General features: G+C 34.2%; 1 protein-coding gene and 1 long non-coding RNA gene across 2 annotated transcripts; both read left to right on the top strand.

Moving 5' to 3' along the window:
* Nucleotides 1–1050: 1050 nt before the first annotated feature.
* Nucleotides 1051–10465, top strand: LOC132282291 (agmatine deiminase). Its single transcript, XM_059783905.1, has 10 exons — nt 1051–1470; nt 2813–2926; nt 3023–3112; nt 3228–3312; nt 3907–3962; nt 4093–4171; nt 5705–5839; nt 6617–6849; nt 9349–9507; nt 9933–10465. The coding sequence occupies exons 1-10, from the start codon at nt 1384–1386 to the stop codon at nt 10017–10019; spliced, it is 1125 nt and encodes a 374-aa protein (XP_059639888.1). The 5' UTR covers nt 1051–1383; the 3' UTR covers nt 10020–10465.
* A 2427-nt stretch (nt 10466–12892) lies between these two features.
* LOC132286985 (uncharacterized) lies at nt 12893–23426 on the top strand. Its single transcript, XR_009472908.1, has 6 exons — nt 12893–13243; nt 13950–14035; nt 21505–21710; nt 21793–22018; nt 22783–22854; nt 23355–23426. It is a non-coding gene; the product is annotated as an uncharacterized LOC132286985 (long non-coding RNA).

The raw sequence follows: 23426 nt of genomic DNA, 5'->3' as shown, positions 1-23426 counted from the left end.
AGCTTAATTGTAGTGTAGTTGTAGTTTAGATGTTAAATGGGAGGACAATCCATGCTTGTTGTTGATGTTCCATACTTATGAAAACAAGTAACATACATCTCTAACCTTGTGATGTGTTTGGATTGTGAGCTTAAAAAAAGGATTAATGGCGTAATTTGATATGTTGTGCTATCCACCATGTTGCTTAGATAGTGCATGCTTAATTTGTCATCCATACTTGTTGAAACAACCACACACACACACTTTGTTGCAATACATATTTTTCTCCTCATTAATCACTCATTAAGGGTGTAGAAAAGTATGCTTAGTGGTGATATCTAAATCCCAAGATCTCTCTCTCTTTTTTATTCTCTTTATTGCATTATTGATTATTTTAGTTTAAATTGCATCTTAGTGTAATTCAACCATCAACCAATCCTTTGATCACTCGACCTACTAACCCTAATCTTGATTTCTCAATCTAGTACGACTCATTAATCCCTTGGGACGATTCCTACTTGCTCTAGTTATATTTTTAGTAAAAGGTAGTAATGACAATTTCTAAATGTAAAACTTGACCACATTCATCATATCTCTACACCACTATCTTTTAGTGCAAACTTTGGGTCAGTGTGCGACAAGCCACCAATTATTATCCTTTCCCTTCTTTTCTCTCTTTTGTATTATCCAAACAACAATATTGCCAATTCCTTTCTTTTCTCTCCTATTTATTCAAATATGAATATAAATTATAGTTATTTTTTCATTTATTTTCCTTTCTTTTCTTTTCTGTTATAATCCTTTCATTTATTTTCTTTCCTGTGTATCCAAATAAAGCCTTTGTGCCTGCAATTTGAGTTTTGAGAAGGGAAAAAAGAAACATGGAGTCAACTTTTGGTCAAAACTACTTCACGGGTAAAACAAACTTTATATTTTTCCTGTTAAGTCAGTCACCGGGACTGAAATACAATAAATTCATAATTCAGCCGGTTAGTTGCAATTTGTCAATAGCACAGAGTTATTTTTTTTTTGTACTTTTCCCAAATATATATATAAACATTATTTAACAATATATCATTTGGTTCCAAATAGATAGCCGATCCGATCTGAAACCGAGATAAATTAGACGATCGAATGCTGCAGAAACCATTCTTACGTTCAAAGTATAATTGGTTGTCGAAGGATTCGCTTTTAAACGGCACGAAATTATCAAATATTATTGCGACCCGCACCAAGCTCGTTTCGTGTTCCCAACTTCGAAACCCTCGGGTCGTCGCTCTGTCCATTGTGCCTACTGGCTACTGCTTTGCATTTCCAGTCCTGAAGCTGCTACATGCTACTGAATAAACACACACATAAACACACACAATTATACTACTGCTCGTAGGGAGAGAGATCGATCAGATGGACTTGGAAGGGACGCCGACTCTCCATGGATGCCACATGCCCGCAGAGTTTGAACCCCACTCACATTGTTGGATGGGTTGGCCGGTGAGTTATCTCTCTTCAGTTGGCTCTATGCAAAAATTAGTCATGTTTTTTTATATATAATTTGATGAGTTAATTTTTATTCAGCTGATTATGTTTTTTAAAGCAACTTTTTAGCTTGCGAAAAAAGAAGAAGAAATTTATGCTCTTACTTAGAACAAGTTGGTACAACACTATGTTAGATGTGTAAATTGAGATTTCTAATGGGTCAGTTGATGCTTTAAATGGGTGTCTAAATGTATCTAACGATTTTTTGTGTTTTTGGGAAGTATAAGTCTTGGAGGGGATGTTAAGCGGGGGACATGCTCGATATGCGTGGAGAGTAGGTCCTATATGGTGGGGTTTGTGGCGCAATAGAAATAGGTCTTTTGACGGAGTCGATGTGATGTCCCATATCACCTGGGGAAAAAGTTGTTTGGCACTTATATTTGTGAACATTTCCTAACAGGCATTTTGAAAATTGGGAGCATGGAGAGTTTGCCAAGTGAATAGTCCTACACAGGGTGGATGGATCGTGACATATGGTATTAGGCCAGCGAGGACACTAGGTCCCTATAGGGGGTGATTGTGGGTTGTTCGGTACTTATATGTGTGGACAGTTTCTAACTGTGTACGTGCGTATTGAAAAGTGTAAGCACGAGTGTGTGCAAAGTGAACATTTTTTACACAGGGTGGGCGGGTCATGACAATGGAAGCCTTCACTTGGGTGCTAAAACAACATATCTGAGTTCTCTTCTTTTTATGGGTTTCAGGGATAATTTGTACACCTGTAGAGGAGTTAATGAATTTTTTGGACAGTATGAAATTGTAGAGTTGTATTCTTTTGTATAACTGTTTCTAGGTTGCACTTCCCTTTGAGTTCCTTTTAATGAAATTTTACATATCAAAAAAAAAAAAAAAAAAAAAATAATAATTATAATAATAATAAAAATTATGCCGCCACTATTTTGTATTAATGTGTTATTAATATCAAGCTAGGACTCTGTGGTGTCTTGCAGTGATGTCACAAAGAGTCAATTTGCTACTTTATTCTACATTTTTGACTATAAATTTTGTCAAATTTTAGGTTAGTCCCTACTCAATTCCTCCTATCACTCTTAATCAACAATTAACATGGACCACATTGGATAATAGCTTCCTTATTATAAACTTATAACTTAAAACAAATGTTCATGAATTTGATGGTTGCAGTATAAATCAATTTTCTTTTCTGTACTACAACACCCCCCAACCCCCCAACAGTAGCTTTCTGTTGGTCCTTATGATTATTCAGATATACTGTATTTTTCCTGTAAGGGCTTTGAGGTCCTTGACACCACTTACGATACTTCATTGTGATTTGCAGGAACGTCAAGATAATTGGCGAGACTGTGCATTCCACGGCCAACGTGTATTTGTCAAAGTAGCAATTGCAATCTCAAAGTTTGAGCCTGTCACTGTCTGTGCCAGTGCTGCTCAGGTTGGTATGAGTTGTAAGTAATGGAAACCTTTCACCATACAATATTTGACATTTTGTACTTGATTGAGTCTGAAAGTAATTTCTTTCACCTGTCAGTGGACACATGCACGCAGTCAGTTACCTCAACATATCAGGGTTATTGAGATGAGTATGAATGATTCTTGGTTTCGTGATACTGGGCCAACTGTAAGCATTTCTACATTTTCTCTTGAAATAAGTTTCTACCGGTGTTATTCTACACTGTGATCATCTTTTTTCATGGAAATATTAACCTCTGGAATGGTGAACTTTGCCTGGATAGTTTGTTATACGCAAGAGCAAATCAAGTTCTGGGAACCCGGAACAGAAAGTTGCAGGAATTGATTGGAACTTCAATAGTTGGGGTGGTAAGGCTGCAAAATATGCTTTCTGATCTCTGCCTTCAACTAGATACTGCTTTTGGAGCTATCATTCTATTAATGTAATACCATCAATTATTATTGTTAATGTGATTCGCTCGGATAATCGAATAACTCATATATTATGGGTATCGTAACTTAAGAAGTGGTCTTGTAATAGTCTGTTGCATCCTATGATATATAGTGGTATGTTATGACAGTCCATGAAACAACCCTAGAACTTGAAGAGCCTAATAGGATTTTCAGACACTCTTGTTTTCTTCTGCTGTCATACTTACAGGCCTACTGCAGGTGGTGATTGAGAAAGGGTATTTTGATGGTCTGGAACAAGAATCAACTGTATCCTGTAGTGCTTAGATTAACCTTTTACTATCATTGTTCTTATGAAAGGAATTGTTTGATATGTGCTGTGATATATTAATTGCATTGTTGCAGTTATGGGGACCCATATGCAGCTTGTAAACAGTAACTTATAAATATCTCTGGATTCTATTGTATGATAGTATTAAAACTTCTGTATGAGAAATTTATGCTCTTTACATTTGGATGAAATATTTTCACTTTGTTATCTTGAATTTCCAGGCACTGACGATGGTTGTTATAGAGATTGGAGTCTTGACCTTCTTGTCGCAAGGAAGGTTAGTGAAATTTTCTGTGTGCAGGTCTGCTGGGTTATAGTTCATAGTTTCACGTGTTTTCTTTTATCAAGTACATTGCTAATTATTCATTCCCCTCATTTAATCTGTAATTTCATTGTTTGGTTGTTAGATTCTGGCAATTGAAATGCTTCCTAGGTTTCCACAGTGTATGATTCTTGAAGGTGGAAGCATCCATGTAGATGGAGAAGGTAACAAGTTCCATATTGTAGAAACAAACTACACGGCTGAATGTGACATTTTTTTTTTTTTTCCAATTTATTCATATTAGATGAGAATTTCACTCTTTATCCTTCCATTAATTTGTCATTCTTGTATTCATACATGCAGAAATGCATACATTTATATTGTCGGACTAGACATTACTGAAATAAATTAATTAGTGGAGGCCCATAACACAAACATTTCCTCTGTTTCTCTTTCAAGAGAAAGAAAACTTATATATTGATGATCGAAGCATGATATGGTGGTTACTGTCTTTAATAATGAATTCATTCCCGTTTGGATTGTATCCTTGGTGCTCTAGGCTTGTTGGCCAGTGTCAAGTCAAAGCCTTCTGATCAATTGTACCAGCAACCGGGCTTAGGTCAAATGCTTCTAATCAATTGTGCTTCAATGTATAGAAAACTTTGAAAATGATATAACAAAACAGTAGGAAACTTGAAAGTAATACCCACTGAATTAGTTGCAAGGTTTCCTTACATGGACACTATTGCACCTCGAGAGTGGATACATGACTTTAGGCATCTCTGGGTGATATAAAGTCACAAGTCAAAAGCAGCTACTCAATTCAAAATGAATAGTCACATTTTTTCATTTTAAATTGAAAAGACAACTTTTTGAATCACCCACAAATTTTTAAATTTTATGTTGATTTAATTTTCAAGTCAAATAAAACAGCACATGTATGAAACAAGGGTGAAAGGCATGCCCCATGTGCTCTATGGCTTTACTGTAATTTAGGAAAAGCTACAAGATGGGATGATTAGATGGAGACACAGATGCAAAGAAAAAAACCATGAAAACCTTTTTGCACAGTTAACTTTGTGTCGGACTGGTTTTAGTAAGGTAATCCTTTTTTGATATGCCTTGATCTTAACATTTATTTGTTTCAAATTATAAGTTCAACATATTTGTTGAAGGCATTTTAAAGAATCTGTTGAGGGGGGCAGGATGAGGTTATTAGCTAGCAAAAGTAGTGGGTTGTTATGACTAGTTGTTACCGCTTACAACCTTTCTATTCCATTTTATGGACCTACATCTATGTAACTACTGGTATTGGCGAGTGTTAAGAAAGTTCACCAAGCTAATGTTTGATAGCCTTTGTTAGTTCCTTAACACCCTCTGTTTCTACAATCTGGTTCTTGGATTATTGGCTATCAAATAGATAAGGGATGAGGGGTGAATTCAGTGAGATGGGTCATTATGACCAGTAGTGAAAGCATATAGGATCTGACGAAGTAATTCTATGACAAAAGGATGGCTTCATCGATAAAAGACGGGACAAGTTGGTGGTGAAAGCTCCCTTTTATGGCATATCATCTCATGCATATCTCTGTTCTCCCTTAATCCTGCACACATTCAATACCATTCCCTCCCCCCTCCCTCTTATGACAAGGAATTCAGTTTGATGTTTTACCATGGGATATTGGATACCACATGCTTTCTACCGATTTAATTCTCCTGTTTTGAAATTAATCAGCATTTATTTATTTTTCCTTCAGGGACTTGCCTTACTACTGAAGAATGCCTCTTGAATAAAAACAGAAACCCTGATTTGACAAAAGAACAAATAGAGCATGAACTTAAAGCATATCTTGGAGTCAAGAAGATTATCTGGTTGCCTCGTGGATTGTTCGGTATGCATCCTATTCACCTTGAATGCTTCATTCAACAGAAAGCATCTCTCCGCTTATTTCATCCATGATTTTTGGTTTACCGGGCAGTTTTTTGCCACATTTTGTTGATTCATGAAGGCTTTAAGCTTTTAGAGGACAGGCCGAGAATGCATGTCTAGAACCTTACCTCACTTGCGAATGTTCTCAACCTTTCTTCATGTGCAAATTCTGCATACAAAGAAACAAACACAAGCGCGCGCACACAGAGAGAGAGAGAGAGAGAGAATGGCACAGGTGCATGGATAGATAGATAAATAGAATGCAGGGACAAATGTGCATGTAGCGACTTAAACCCAATATCTCCCATGATAAAATTTATAATACCAAGTTAGAAGAACAGTTATCCCAAAATCTTAAGTTATCATAAAATGAGCCAACAATATATGTCAAACTCTCATAAGTGTATTTACGACTGTTGGTTGTCTAAATATGTTTGAGTAATAATTATCTTTTTTCTTGTTGAAAAAAGAAGAATTAGGTTTTCCATCTTTTCTGTATATAACCCATGGATGGACAAAGTATGGCCTCTACAGAAGTCCTGGCCTCCGAGAAAGAGATTTTATGTTTAAGTCGAGTCCTCTGGGATCCTCTACGAATATATCTTTTTGTGCTTTTGTGGTTGATCATCTCAATTATTTGCTCACTTATTCTCTAGAAAAAGAAAAAAGAAATTTTTTTTCCCAGGTTTAGCTGTTTATGATCTAGTGAAATTGAAATCCTTCACATCGTGTTTTACAGGTGATGATGATACAAATGGTCATATTGACAATATGTGCTGTTTTGTAAAGCCCGGTGTGGTTATTTTATCCTGGACTGATGATGAATCCGATCCACAATATGAGCGGTCTATGGAAGCCTTTTCTATTCTCTCCAATGCTACAGATGCTAATGGTAGAAAATTGCAAATAATTAAACTCCATGTACCTGGGCCACTCTATATGACAGATGAAGAGGCAGCTGGAATAATGCAGGTAAGCATGGTGTTTGGAATTTTTCTTTAATGCCCTGTATGTTTATGCATTCATACTTTTATTCATACAACTGAATACTAGATTAATCTCTGAGGATATGCTCACTTTCTTCAAATGGCACATTTACCATTCAAAGCTTATGGTTGATTTTCTACTTGCGTGAATCGGTCTGCCATCTCTTCTCAAACCTTCCTTTTGAAGATGCTCTCATTACGGCAATAACATTGTTTAAACTTCTACATTCTATCCATTTCAGAAAAAAACAATAATCTTATGTTGCAAGTTCAATATTTGTATATTGTAGGTTCCTGTAGCTGAGTCACATGAACCATCTGTGAGAATTATGAACCTTACAGTTCGTGTATTTGTTGGTCTATTAATACCTGAGTTAAGATAATGATACCTAATATTTCGTGTCACAGTTCTCAAGAGTATAATAGCTAGTTGTATGTGATTGGGTGACAGTTATTAGCCCTAATTTTTCAAATCTAAGTAGAATTCCACCTATCACAGTTTCTATTGGCTATTGGGCACCGGATCCACAACCTCTGCTAAAATTACCACCAAACAATATCCAATCAGGCAGCTAAAATATAACTACTGTTCTCAAGTAAAACCATTAGATTGTCGGAACAAAACTTAGTTTTCAAGGTACTTGAATGGCTTTGAATACAGGAATAAATTTCATTGTCATTTTAATCCTATCGTCTAGAATTCTACTGTGTTGTAACGGATACGGTGTGTGTTTTTTTGATGCAAATATTTACTTGTAGCATCAGAGTCATGGTTAAATCAGCCTAACAATGGGGACTATACATCGAACAATAGTATGGAAAATAGTATAATGGAAAGTTATCTTATGATTTTGTGGATATGACAATACCAACAACTAAGACTCTGAAATAAAATTTAATCTGTCGTTTTGGTCATGCACAATACATATTTACATAAATATTCTTTTATGGTAGAATATTTGTTTGTTAATAGAGGAAGAAAGATAAGGAGGAGAAATACTGTGCCTGAACAAATAAATTTACATATTCCAGTAATTCTAGAAAGTTTATTAAAAGAAAAATGAGGATGAACCTTAGAGTTTTGCAAAGCCAAAACAGTTCCAGAAGCCGTGAATTTTCTGTAAGAAGTTTGGGCAAGCTATGGTAGTAGATTGCTGGAGGCTAAAAGAGAAGGGTACTATTAAAGCTTTACTTATTAAAAAAAAAAAGAAAAAAAAAAAAGGTACTATTAAAGCTTTAAATTCAAAGGAAGCTCAAGTTTCGCCTTAAAGCTTTATATGTTAGTGAAATTCTGATTTTTTATTTTGGAATAGTTTTCTGCAATCATTTACGGGAAGGACTGCTTTGTTTCATCACTGTGGTTCTTGTTCCACAGTGCATACTTCTGCACGTTGCTACATGGGAACACTAGTTTCATAGATGCTTTGACCATGGTAAAAGGTCAGTACTGCACAAGCATATGCCCTTCGTCATTGGGCGTTCATTGAGTTGTTTGTAATTAATTTTTGTTGGATAACTCTAATATTGCTTAATTTTCCTTCAGTGTTGGGCAACCTGAATAAGAAGATAATCATTTGTTTTTCAATTGCCTAGCCACTTAACTTAAAATCTTGTTTTAAACTCAGAGCTTTTGTTTTAATTTTTTTTATGAAAAACATTTTGTTATAGTGCAAGTGAGAGAACTAAGAGAATCATGGACTCTTGGCTCATGTTCTTGTTGGGCTATTAAAACATGAGATGATGATGATGATAGGTTTGGTCCCAACGACATCATGGTTTTAGTTGAACACAATGGTTATATTTTAGCCATTTTATCGGGTAGCTTCTGGTAATATCAGTAGAGGTCGGTCTTTATGTGTTCTAGCACAATAAGTGTTGTGATAGGTGGAGTCCTAGTTGGATTTGAAAAGTTAGGCTGGTAGCCATAACCAGCCTATAGATGCGTGTTATATGCTCAAAAAATTTGTCTTGTAGAACAATTGGTAGGGACTAGAGAAGAGAGAGCTTACTGAGGTACCTTACTAGCTGTGAACATAGATAAAGATTTAATTGTTACTTTAGTCCTACTATGCCAGCAGATACAATCCTTGTCATTTGATGTAAATATTTTACAGTATCAAGCAGCCTTCTTACTTTGGGAGATAGTTCAGAGACTTCTCACATTATTTTGGGGGTTTCGTCATATTTTTAAGGAGTTGAGCTTATTAACTCTTGAACCTTTGGTTTTATTATTATGAGAAGCTATTAAAATCAATTCGGCTTCCAGATTTCTCATCTGCATTAGCATTGCATGATCATTATATTATATTTCCTAAGCAACTAACTCTTGATTTACCCCCTTTTTATTTTAGATTGTGTACGAGAACATAATATATACACACACATACATGCATACATATATACATACATACATATATAGTGCATCTTTTTTTATGTTTTTTTCCCTACCTTTTTTCTTTTTGGGTCTTTAATGTTTGGAGAACAGGAGTGTGAGGCTAAAGCAAGACTTCCTGGTACAAGGCTTGCTGCTTCATATGTAAACTTTTACATTGCCAATGGAGGAATTATAGCACCACAATTTGGGGATCAAAAGTGGGACGATGAAGCTGTTCATGTCCTGTCGCAGGCCTTTCCGGATCATGAAGTAAGCAATGTTTACTCTTTGCTGCTTGCTTTATCTATTTACTTTGCAGTCTTCATCTTTAAAACGCAAAAAGGGGTAAATTGCTGAAGTTATCCAGTTTATGCCATCTTTAAGAATGCTATTGTAGAAGAAGAGGGTGTACATTCAGAAAGGCCAAAGGGTTTGAATCATGCAAAAATTTTAACGGTTACGCAAAAATTGTTGCCATCAGCAAAAATAATAATATACCATCCAAGTAATGTTTGTTGTTGAAATTCTTATAATGATCTTCTTGTGATATGGAACGGAATCATACCAAATGCTGCAAAAAGAAAATCTAAATCATGTATATACATTTTAACTAAACAATAATCGTCTTTTCATGCAAAATATCCTATGCCCTTTCTTCATTACTAAACATACTTCATTTTGGGCCTTCTGTTCAGGTGGTAAGAATCGAAGGTGCCAGAGAAATTGCTTTAGCAGGTGGAAATATACATTGTATCACACAACAGCAGCCAGCCTGTCCGTGAGTGCACTGAAGCATGACTAAGTAGATAAATAGATCGGCGGAGGTCTAGTTGTTTCATTTGTGATGAACTAAATAATGGGTACTTTGTGATTAATCACTTTGAACGTGTGTGGAAATGGTGAAGGCAACATTTTGAGCCAAAACAGGACACTTAACCAAATAATTACTGGTACACCTCTTGAAAATAGGTACAAGCATAACTTTAAGTTTTTTTGTTTTGTTTTTGACTCAACCTGAGTTTGATCAGTTACTGTTCTATTCATAAAAACTTTTAAAGGGGTTTGTGGAGGGTCAGAGGTGGTTTCCATGATGGTGCTTAAGCACTGAGTTATTTATTTAATTTTTCAATTAAAATGTTAAGCTTACATTTAAAAAACTTGAATTATGTATAAGAATTATTGTCAGAATTAAGGCGAATTGGAATTGTTTATGATCTTCTTCAAAGAATTGTTAGGAAGAAGTTCTACATGTGATGGCTACTCAACAGAAAATTAATTTGCTAGATCTTTGTGAAAAATGGGAATTTAATTTTCGCCTTTGTGAGGTGTTCATGTCAGTGATACTTTGTGCTCTTGGTTTGTGAAACGATTTCACATCTTATCGATCGAGTATTTTTTGAAAGATGGTATAAATATCGATGGGGGACTTAAAGATGAGATGCTTAGATGGATTTCATTCTTATTTAAACTGATCAGTTTTTGTATCGTTACTTTTATTTTTCTGAATCCTTAGATTGATTTCATTCTTATCAAATTCAACAATGATTTCTATTTACAAGGCAAATGACTTCAAAGGCTGATTCACCGAAAACAATGTACGTATCTTTAGTGTGGTGCTGCTATTACCAAAACTATTTTTAATGCAAGGTGATATAATTTGATATTTTATTTAAATATGCTTTAAATTATAGAATCTTTGAAAATAAACAAAATTAGGTATGAGCTTGAGGCCAAAGTAGGAGCAACTGTGACTACGTATTGTATACTAACATCTACTGTAATAATACTGACAAAATTTGGATGTTTAAATCACTCCAGAATTTTAATACATGAGTGCTTTGAAAAGCTAAATCCAATCGGGGATTGGGTTATCAACTCCATTTAGCATAAAAATTACTTTTATCAGAAGGTTGTATTTTTATTATTCTTTAAAAATATGAAGCAAATCACTAAATTTTTATTATACTCCTCTAAATTATTATTAAATGATAAATTTATCACACTATTGGTTTGTTTTGAGATATGCATAATATATTGCAATGCAAATGGGTCAATATGCAGATCAATATACTCTTGGCAATGTGCTAAAGTCTAAAACTTACCATCACCATCGAGCATTACAAGAAGTTTGCAAGTAAAATTTTTTTTGGCAAACTATAAGTTTGCAAGTTCTTTTAGTACGTTATAAGTTAATAAGTTATTAAAATGTTTTATTAATATTTATGTTATAACTGTTTTGAGATACTTAATTGATATTGGTATTAATTGTGCAAATAAATGATCATTCAAATTCCTATCACAAGAAACGCACTCGACCTTCGACTTATCATTAAGAATTCCGTTGGTGCAAACTTAATAATATAGTTACAACTTTTTCATATTTTATCTCAGCTAATTATTGAGTTTAATAAGATTTTTCTTTTTTTTTTTCACTCGAATTGCTAAATCCTAAAAGGGAGGCAATACGAACATTTCACTTTTCAACATTTGTACTAAAATCTTAACAATTTTAACACTAACTTTACAAGTAAATAATTATTATTTTTTAAATAACAAAACTGCCCTTCCAGATTTCCTCAACTTATTTCTAATATTTAAAATTTTAGGTCTCTTTTTACACTACTAAAAAAAAAAAAATTAGGTTGTATAAATTTCCTATTTTGACTGGACCAAAAATAAAAAGTAACTATTAAAAACTACAGTTTCTCTTTTGACATGAGAAAAAAAACCTCAAAAAATATATTTATTGAAGAAATTATCTCTTTTGTCAAGATCCAAAAAAAAAAAAAAAAAAATTATCTCTTTTGTCAAGATCCAAAAAAAAAAAAAAAAGAGTACCAAAACAAGATGATTAATTTTAATAAATTATCTCTTTTGATCTATAAAAAAATTACCTTAAAAAAAATTACCTCTTTTGACGAATGAAAAAAAAAGTTAACTTTGTTCGGATCCCCTCTTGTGGAGGGGATTCTGTGTTTAATCTTGGTTCTTTACTTAGATTGTTAAAGCAACATGTTAGATCGTATTTCAAACTAATTACTACTTTTCTTGTTTAGTAAAAATATATATACATATGTAAATGACATTGCAGGACTGAATAAAATGTTAAGTGTCTCAACTTAAGTGTCTTTTTCAGGAAGTATTAATTTTTAAAGGGACATACTAGATATTTATTGTCTTTTTAAAAAGTTACTTATTCTTTTAAGTTTTAAATATTAAAAATTAAAATTTTAAACTGCTAGGAGGAGTAGTGGGTTAGTATATGGGACTGAATAAAGTGCTTCAAAAAAACAGTGAACAATTATTTTTAGAACAGACCCCCAAAAAAAAAAAAATAAAAAAAATAAACCATGACAATTTTATTTTTTTTGGATGGAGGAAGTACAACCCAACCAAAAAAAACACACAACAATTTGGGCTTGTACGGTGGCTTGAAGCATTATTGGCACCCACTTTTTACAGCATTGCCGCTACTAATTTTTAGGGATTATTACATATAAATGGGGTTAGAGTTTCATATTTACCAAGAGGCTGAGTCAAAGTCTCATATTTCTTAAAAATGAGGTTGACTAAATTGATGACATGGCACATGAATTATTACTGTTTAAAACATGTGGTGCCTAAAATGCCCTTCTCACTATTCCAGCACATTTACCTTACTGCCCCCGTTTAATTTAGTCACTCAACTTGTTGCCCTAAAATACACAGTCACAAATCCAGCGAAGCAAGCCCAGGCAAACACAGCATCACCGAACATGGAACCCTAACCCTCCCTCATCTCATTCGTGAAGAGCCCTTAAGAGTCCTCTCTCTCTCTCCCCCCATCTCTGTAACAGGATTGAAGCGTAGCCGTTGAGCCCTAACCCTCATTCAAGCCCTCTCTCTTTCCCCCTCTGTAACAGCAAAGCACTTCTCCACGTCTAACCGTCGTTGGTGCACCCTCTCTGTAACCCAGCGAAGCACTTCTCCACTTCTGCCATTCATTTATTGTTGTTCTAGTAATATGGTAAGTACTCTCTCCCTCTTAACACACACACGTTTATATTTTAGATGATTATGGTCCTGATTTAGTGTTATAATATTTTTTTTTTTTTTTTTTTTCCAATTGGATGTCTGATTTTCATGGAGGTTATGTTTATATATATTCTCCTCTTATAATTTCTATTATGCAATCATATATATATAATTTCTATTCTGCAATCAAGATTGTTGTTGCTCTGTTTGTTGTATATGTTTGAAATGTGCGTAACAAAATGTTGCTCTCTTGTGCGTGACAAAATTAATTTTTAAAACTCAGTTTTATCCCACCAACAAAGGCAAAATTTTCATAAAGTAGATACTTAATTAATCAAATGTTTTTTTTTTTATTTTTTATTTTTCTTCTTCTTCTTTTGTAATTAGGTTTGCTTGTTTTTGAAGAGTTCATGCTTTCTTTATACGTTGACTGAACTGAAATCCCAAATGTTATCCTACAATCTTTCCACTAGCATGGGTTTTCATACTTAAAATACTCGGAATTTGCTGAAGAAAACATAATTAAACAGGATAAAAAACAAATTTCCATGCATGTCCTTTGTTACCTGCTGAATTTTTTTTTATAGAACATTAATCTGATCTTAAAACTTAAACATTGTACTGTTAATGCCTACCTGTGTATAGTAGAGATTCAATGTCCCTAAATCCAAATAATTCATGTTCTTTAAATTTACTAGGACCATGTGGAAGCAAGTGGCAGTACGTGTGGTGCCTACAGGCTTTTTGTTGGATTTCACTAGTTAGCTAACTAGCTTGTGCCAAGGTAACAAGCTTAAATCCTATCTTCATAAGTCATTTGCTCTGGAGACCTTATGATACAATCAATGAATGTAAACTGTAAAGAGGCATGCATGTGATAGTCTTTGGGTAGGGACACTTGTTATCAAATGTTTGTGAAATCTACATTCCCATTTGCATTTGCTTAGTAAAAGAATTGTTTAAGATTACTAGTATTGGTTCTACAATATTAAATTAAAAACAAGTTTTTCATACATACTATATTTGTTGTGGTTTAGTGGTTGAAATGTAATTAAATATAAAATTTGAGTTTGGTTCAATTAAATGAAAATGCTTTATAATAATTTCATGATTAATATCTTGGGTGTTAAGAATCACTAATAAAGATTTTAGTTCTCAATATAAAACAAAAGGGAAGAAGCTACTCTGTTTGTGCCTTATAGATGAAGTAACAAATCTTCATGGTTATGCTATGATTTGTGCCTTAGCTTACAAGGTTGGAAGTCTTTGGTAAATGTTTTCACTAGGGAAACATAGCATTTTAGAGCATGTCAGTGATGGCCTTGGTGTCTGATAATTACCAACATTTAAATAAATTAGATAAATAATTCTTTTTAGTAGACTGATTGAATATGTTAACATTTTTAAACGATTAAAAAATTTAGTCTAAGATATTGCCATGCAATGACCAGAAATGGAAAAGATTTCTTCACCATCTGTTCATGAAATTTGAATGGTTTTAAACAACAAATTTCTAGATATGCTTACAAGTTCCCCCCGCGCCCCCCCCCCCCCCCCCCCAACCGGTGAAGAGTGCAAGCTGCTTTATACCTAAGCCCAAATTCAGTTGAAAATACAAGACACGAACAATAATGGGAAAACTGTTATATGACCTTTACGTCTAAATTGTATTTACGGGAAAAGAAAGAGAGAATGAAAGAAAGAAGTAAATTTCGATCAAAATTCTGTCCAAGACTGATGCTTTGGAAGTTATTTAGTTTCTAACGAGATGAAAAAGAGAAAATATAAAGCAGTAGGTAGTTATCTAAACACCAGTTATATAAATAATAATAAATAAATAAATTAAGTACTTATTCAGTTTTATCAAAAGGGATGCAGAAAAACTCCTCCGAAGATAAACATATTGTCATAAAACAAGACATAGCATTGGTAATACTAATACCTCTTCGGGCGTTGATTCTCTTCTTGAATAGCCGAATTGGGTCATAACCCTCCAAACACGCCGCATAAATAATTATCCTGACATTGAAATTCAAGCAATTTTCAACCCATCAAAGAACCAAAACAAATAGCCCGAACTTTCTATATATATACACACACAGAAAAACAAAAATTGGTAAGAGGGGGACATAGAAGGTGATCTCTCTGGCGGCTCTGGGGCTGCAAAACCTGCCACTCTCGTCAATTCTGGGCAGCATTTCTCTGGGAGATGAGAGAGAGTTTGCCGATTTTTTAAGAACTTCCCCAACAGCCGTGAGAGCTGAAGAAGTGCGAAGAGGAGAGCTTAATAGAGAAATTAAGCTTTCTGAGAATTAGGTTTTGAGTAGCATTCTCTATACCAGATCAGAATATGACACCTCTTTGCATTATTTGGAATCAAAGTAGAAATAGAAGTTAGAACTAAATTGAAGAGTAACATTACTTTTTGTATAAATTGAAGAGTAACACTACTTTTTTATCTAATATATTCTACACCCGTGCATATATATAAATATATTGTGGAACATACATATTAAATTGATGACTTAATATGAATGCCACAATTAAACACACTACCTTAGGGGGGGTATTCCCAAAGTTTCTCATTTTATCTGTTCGATTTTCTAATAATAGATAATAAATAATCTCCTATTGTGTACAGAATCACAACACTTACTCCAAAAACATATTATATATATATATATATATATATATATATATATATATATATATAATATTGTGAGTTGAGTTGAGAATTTCACTTGATAGAGCTTTGATGTCAAATAAATAAAGAAAGACAGGTTTCATAAATGAGGAGTGAAGAGGTTGAGGGAACACTGACAATATTTCTTTGTATTTTGCTCTGTTTTGAAAAGGCTACATGAGAGAGCTCTCTCTCTCTCTTTGAGGTGGATCTGATTTTTTTGGTCCAAAACTCTGGCACTACAATCAAACCAAAGACACCACCTTTATGTGAAGGTGAATACGGATACTACATGTCTTTGCACTAGGAAAGGAATCAAAATCAAAATCAAAATCAAAATCAAAACAGCTAATGGGTGATTTAAAGTTTTCAATGGGAAACAGATAAGTGTAGTACTACTAAAGTCTGTTTTAAGAGAAAAGCCTTCAAACATGGTAGAGTTTATAGATTTTTGTGGGGATTGCCTTATTAAATCTGCCTATGCTCTTTTAGCTGCATTATATATATTTCTCGCAATCGAGATATACATGGTTTTACCCCACTAATTCTCGGAGCTCCCAAAGAATTATTTGTACTCATGAAAGCGTAGTCTCAAAGAATTATTTGTACTTATGAGGAATCTAATTTTAAATCTGGTGCTTCATGTACTTTTATTTTTTGATTTTCAATTGTATCCAAACATCTTATTTTTTTATATTTCCATTAAAATGGTATCTCTCTTTGATTTTGGATCATGTGTGTGATTATGAAATTATGTGTTGATTTGTAAGGTTGCTTTCAGCTTTGGACAAAAATAAAATGAAATGCTCTTTGAATTATCGACTCTCAATTAACTATGTTGGCAGCCTATTGCAATCGATTAGAGTGATTAATAAATTCTTAAAATTTTGTTTCTTGTGAGGGAGGGTCTAATTTTGTAATTTTGCTTTAATGGTATTTGATAGTAACAGAAAAATTCAGTAAGTTAATATTTATATTTGGTTTTATACTAAGTCGCATAAAGTGGTAGATAGAGCGCAAAAGCAACAAAATTAAATTACAAACAAATCGTGAGAATGGGAGCTAGATTTACACCTGTTAAAAAGAATTGTATAACCTAGATTTTAACACAAACACACTTGTCATAGGCTAGCTACACCTATTGTAACTTCTGCGGCTAGCTATTGGTCACTGTTCTTGTTTGTTTGAGTGTGTTTGGATCATAAAAAAACAAACATATTTCAGCCACTACATGAATAGCTTCCCAATGAGATTGAGGAAAAACTTCAAGACAAAATGGCTGAGCTAAATCTAGTTTATGATTATGTTAAGTGCTGTTAGGAGGAGATTGAAACAGCACTGGACCGTCAATAAGCACATCAATCTTAAGAATCATAGTGTGAACTATACTCTAATACAGGTCCATAGAACACGTGTGCCATTAGGGGAGAGAAAACCCTAACGTACCTCGATTTGGAAGGAGAAAGAGAAGGAATGAGAGAAATGGTATAATAATACTTGTTTAACCTTCCAAACAAAAAACCTTTAGGAGTCATCCAAACCAACATGAATTTGTTCTAATTTTTACAAGAGTTAGGCTGAAATATTTAAACATAACACGACTTTGTCATATATATGTATGTTTATACATGATTTTAACACACACACACTGGCCATAAGCCTAAATACCACACATTAACTAGTACATAATGGAACACATACACAAAACTAGTAGTAATCATGATGCAACTAATAAGCTCCATATGATCAAAGTAGTTTCACGGCTTATTTATCATTAAGCAGTAGTTGCCATGGACTGATATAGATATATATTCAAAGCATATAATTTTAAATTTTTAAGCTCATTACATCAACAAACTATCAAGACTTTCATTTTATTTTTGTCCAAATCTGAAAGCAACCTTACAAATCAACACATAATTTAATAACCACACACATGATCCAAAATCAAAGAGAGATACCATTTTAATGGAAATATCAAAATTTAGTTAAAACCATTAATACTGACCATGGTTATATCCATTTGAAATTTTAAATTCACATTGTCAGTTATAACCAATACACACCACAATATTGGTCGATAACTATGAGTAGTATCAATTCACTCCGTTAGAAAATAATATCTATGTAAAATCAGCTATATCTGTATCTTCCTACAAAAAGAGTCAGACTAAATCAGCTATATCTGTATTCAAGCTATATATTCAAGGCTCTTTGATGACTGCAGACTAAATCCTCAGCAGAACGTAGGAATTTAGGAGTTAAAATTCAAAGCCACCAACACATAGGTAGTCCAATTAGTTTTTATGTATAATTAATTATTATAACTCAATTTAGATCAAGAATTATTCAAGATTGTTGCCTCTTTCTCAAATGGCATGTAGAGTATACCTCTGTGTAATATGTCTTTAGGCATCTACGCACATGATAGAATTGATGCAAAAGCTAGCAAACTCTATGAATGAGGCTTTTTTAATATATGTATTTAGCATTAATTTATAAAAAAAATGTATTTAGTATTAATTTATTATTCCAACATTCCCTTGTACTTGTCTCCCCCATTTTCAAGACTTACACATATAATATTTGTGTGTGAAAAATAATCAACACTCTGCTCTCTCTCTATTTAACTCTCAATTTTTTATTTTCAATCTATATTGTCCCATTTAACTCTCTATTCATCTCATAATCTCCCTCATCTTGTATATATGTTTGTTGTACACATAGTGATACAATTATCTAGTAATCAATGGCATTGATTTTGTGGTTGTATTTTGATTTGAAAAAGGTCTGTAGTGTGTGTTTAGGAAAAGTTTAATCTTGACACCGCCTATCCCTATTGAGGGAATTAGTAGTGTTTCGGTGTAAATAGATCTCTAAATTACATTATATAATTATGATATTTAATTGTTTTATATTTCATTTTTTTTTGAACTTCATATTTAGTTTTTTTTTTTAAACTAATGAGTCAATTTTCGAAGCAGTTGGACAAATGGATGAGAGACAAATTATATGCTATTGTCGATTTGATGGGAAAATTGACAAAAATGAGAATGGGGAAATTATATACATCGGCGGTGTCACAGACCCTTTTATGATTACAACAACAACAACATACGAATCATTTATAAATGAGTTACAACAACGTTCATCTTCAAACATGAGTGGTAAAGTCATATATTATACCACCGAATCTAACAAGAATGAACTTTTGAGGATGACGGGAGAATCTGGATTTAGAGTGATGCTTCTAGTGAGTGGTCCCATGCTAAATGTGTATATGGAAGATGCAGAGCCTGTAATTGCATCATGCACAATTTCTACTGATCATAGTGAGAGGTAAGACACATATATTTAAAGTAATACATTGATGTATGCGCTGCATAGGTTATGTGATTTTTAATATACCTTTTTATCCACTTGTAGACAATTTGTTGAAGCCACATCGCCAATTGGTCTTCTACAAAGTGTTGCGTCAACGTCTTCATTTCCTCCGATAAATGCGCATCGGGATTCTTTCCGACACATTGATGACATTCTTTGCGTGGATCAGCTTTTTGACAGCCCAAATGATTTCAAAGATGCACTCGTTTTGTTTGGTCTTCGTAATCATTTTCGGTTCAAGTACTTGGACAATAGCAGAAAATATTATAGAGTTGTGTGCGAGGTTAATAATTGTCCATGGAAATTATCAGCTGGTTGTGAAGGAAGTGGTGATATAGTGAGAATCAAGCGGTTTAATAATGTTCACACTCACACTGCTCAAGACATTTCAGATTATAAAGCCATTTTTTGGTCGAAGGAAATGGGTCGAGCTATTGTGAACAAGGTTAGGGACAATCCTAAATGCACCCCCAAGACTATTTCCACAGACATAAACGGTGAATTTTCTGCTAAAATGACTTACATGCAATCGTGGAGAGCTAAGGAGTGTGCACGTCATATCATTGAGGGAAATCCCAAGGATAGCTATATTTTAGTCCCGTGGTTGTGTGAACGAATAGCAGAATATATTCCTGGGACAATTACATCGTGGGAGTGCACGGATGATAGGAGATTTAAGCGAGTGTTTGTAGCTTATGGGTGCTCCATACGAGGTTTCATCAACTATTGCAGGCCCATGTTAGCAATCGATGCTTGCCACTTGAGTGGCAATTATAAAGGAACAATGCTTGGTGCAACGGGGTTCGATGCGAATGATGGCTTGTGGCCTTTGGCGTATGCTGTTGTTTCTTCTGAGAATGATGATGATTGGCATTGGTTCTTGAGCAAGGTGAAAGAGATTCTAGATGGTCGCATTGTGACAATCTTAACCGACAGGCATCCGAGCCTAATAAGTTGTATTAGAGATATTTTTGGCTCCCAGTACCACTCATGGTGTCTTCGTCACCTAACGGCGAATTTTTCTACATCCATTCTTGGGAGACAAAGTTTAGGATTGAGGGCTTCGGGTAAAGAGCATGCGAAAAAATTACTCGATAAAATTGCATATGCTCGAACTGTAGATGAGTATAAGAATGCATTGGCTGCCATGCGGGTATTTCGAGGGGAGTTATGTGATTGGGTTTTGGCGAATTCACCTGAACATTGGTCAAATGCTATGTTTACTTCCAAGCGTTGGGATAAATTATACACCAATCAAGCAGAGTCCTTCAATGCATGGGTGAAAGAAGAGAGGGTTTTTTCAATCACAAGGTTGATGGATACACACATGCAAAGACTCAGCAAATTTTTATACCAAAAGAGTTTGGACGTTCAGAAGTGGACTATCCCGGTTGGGGATCGTATTGAGGAGAAAATAAAAAAAGAGCAAGAGTTAGCTCTTGGTTTTCAGTCGATGCGTGTTTCGCCTACTGAGTGTACAATATATGATCGAGACAGAAAACCATTCAGGGTGGTATTTGGCAGTGAAAATTCTTGTAGTTGTTTGAAGTGGACCATGAGTGGGATTCCTTGTTCGCATGCATGCTATGCCATCCATGAATTATCTTTAAATATTTATGAGATGGTTGATCCATGGTTTAGGGTTGAAACACAACAAAAACTATGTGAACATCTCATGTCTTCTGTCCCCATGCATGATATGCCGAATGCAGCTGCTGTTGCTGCAGCTGACGGTGAAGGTGCTTCCCATCTTAGGCCTCCTGCGGTAACACGTCCCCCTGGACGACCTCGTATTAAACGAATCGAATCACAATTTCAAAATGTAAGGTCGTTACACTGTTCGCGATGCGGCGAGAATGGTCATAATCGTCGAAAGTGCAAGGCTCCTATACCTGGATAGAATAGTTATATAATTGCTAATTCTAGTGGAGTTATTTTGTAAGGTGTTAAGGCCTTAAATATGGAATTATTTTGTAATTACTATTAATTCCTTGGAGCTCCCCTACTGCATTAGTATAACTATGTTGTGATAGTATTTCTAACTTATTTAGAAAACATTTCTAAGTATGATGTAACTTATTCTAAGTTGAATCTGTATTATTCGTCTGGTGGTTTATTTTGGTATTGAAATTATTTTCCTGGGTCCTCGTATGAGTCTCATGTGGAGTGTTATTTAAAAATCATAGGTGTGTGAGTTTTCTGGCAGCTGGAGGGTCGTGAAAGCAAGGAGGTTATGGGATTATGTGACAATGGACGGGCTTACATGTTACATGCTTACGGAAGGCTAGGAAAATAACATCATATTAAAGTCATTATGACTTGTTTCCTCACTATTAATTCCTTGGAGCTCCCCTACTGCATTATGACTGTTATTTCAACCACAATTTACCTCGTGAGTCTCTCTCTTCCTCACTTTCTTTGTGTCTCAAAAATTATATGAACATTGTGTTTACATTATCAACATTGTTTGACAGATGAGGCTGAATGGATAAATCAGTACAAAGGAAGAGTGTTCAGTTTAAACGACAAGCCTGTGGTGCATAAAATTTGGCTGCCGAATGAGGAATGCCCCAGATTGGCAATGTCTAGAGCCTTTGGGGACTACTTTATTAAGGATTTTGGACTTATATCCGTCCCTGAAGTGAGGTGTTGTCACATATAACCAGCAGAGACCAATTTGTTGTGTTGCGAACCGATGAGGTATGTATGGCACTTTTTGGTATTTATCACTTGTTCTTTTTTATACAATGACAAAGAAAAAGACTTGTTTGTTTCTCTATTAAATGTCCAAAAGATCACGTGAACGAATACGTTTCAAACTCACGAGCATAATTGACAATAATCACTTCAAATTATGTGATATCAGTTATTATTAATGAGTTTACAGGTTTTTGTTTTGGCTCAAATTGATTGGATTTTGAAATTAGTATGGATTTTTGAAGTTAATCTTAACATGCTGTGATCCTTGTTTTGTAAGCAGAATTCTTCCTATCTCTTCCTTCAAACCTTATTTAATCGGTAAGAAAATTTATTGATTTAAATTGATAGAAGAAAAATTGTGTGTTTAAGCTTCCAATGGACTTGGTTTCATGCAAATTGTTTGAGAATTTCTTTTTTATTGATTTTTCAAAGTGAAGTATGTATTTCTGGGAAAAATTGTTTCAAATAGATTTTTGGGCTTCCTTCTGATTTTTTGTTGTCCAAATTGTCCAATCATGTTTGATAGAATAAAAAAATAAATAAACAATAATAAAAAGGATTTTGCTATAATCTTAGTTGACTACTGTTACCCCATTTATTTATTTATTTTGTTTAGAGTCTTGCTTTTGGTTACTAGCGCCTAATAAAAAAGTTGTTTGCTCATATGTCCCTTATTTTTGAGTTTTTTCATTTAACCATCTCCACTTGTACAATATTTTGGTGTTATATTTTGTTTAATTGATTTGCATGTACTTCAAATGTAGTCTTCCCGCTAGGGGCTGGGAAGAGATAACAACGGGAGCGTCGATTGCATGGCTATCAAGTACATCAAATTTGTAAGTTATATGGTCTTTATGTTCGATAAAAATCTTTTATGATTGCACATTTGTAATGCTTTTTATACTCATACTCGGGGGGGTCACATGCCTTTAAGTGACCAATTTTATGGTGTATCATGAACTTTATTACCTTATTGCTACATCGGCCCATGTGGAGCCCATTTTTTTTTTTCTTGTTTTAAAATGTTGAAAGCATGGGAGTATGGGATCATCGTATGTGGAGGTTTTGATTGATTGTTGTGGAGGAGAAGTTGTTGATATGTTGTTTAATGAGTTAATGCAAGTTCTCACGTTCTTCGTACATGTTGATATGTAGAGGTTTTGCTAATTTTCTCTTAAACCCAACTCATTCATCAACGCTCTCTTGCTCTCTCTCTCTCTCTCTCTCTCTAGTCTTGTTCATCGTTTTGCTAGGAATCTACTCTATTTTTATACAATTTTAATCCCTATATATATATATATATATGCTGTTCCTAAAACATCAATTTTGGATTCAGGAATTGGACACAAAAATGTCGCGATTCCCTCTCTCCGATCAGAAACTTCGAAGGCAAAATTTGTGCGAAAAA

Source organism: Cornus florida, unplaced genomic scaffold (assembly GCF_030987335.1).
Source record: "Cornus florida cultivar Cherokee Brave unplaced genomic scaffold, ASM3098733v1 CherokeeBrave_3.0.0_Hap2_Chr11, whole genome shotgun sequence".
NCBI lineage: Eukaryota > Viridiplantae > Streptophyta > Magnoliopsida > Cornales > Cornaceae > Cornus > Cornus florida.
This window is presented reverse-complemented; position numbering and strand designations above follow the sequence as displayed.

What these genes read in the sequence shown, in the direction of transcription:
- LOC132282291 (XM_059783905.1), top strand. Translation starts at nt 1,384, where the DNA reads ATGGACTTGGAAGGGACGCCGACTCTCCATGGATGCCACATGCCCGCA. An exon ending in TCTGTGCCAGTGCTGCTCAG is followed by an intron (nt 2,927 to 3,022) that starts GTTGGTATGAGT and finishes TTCACCTGTCAG; the next exon opens with TGGACACATGCACGCAGTCA. An exon ending in CATCCATGTAGATGGAGAAG is followed by an intron (nt 4,172 to 5,704) that starts GTAACAAGTTCC and finishes TTTTTCCTTCAG; the next exon opens with GGACTTGCCTTACTACTGAA.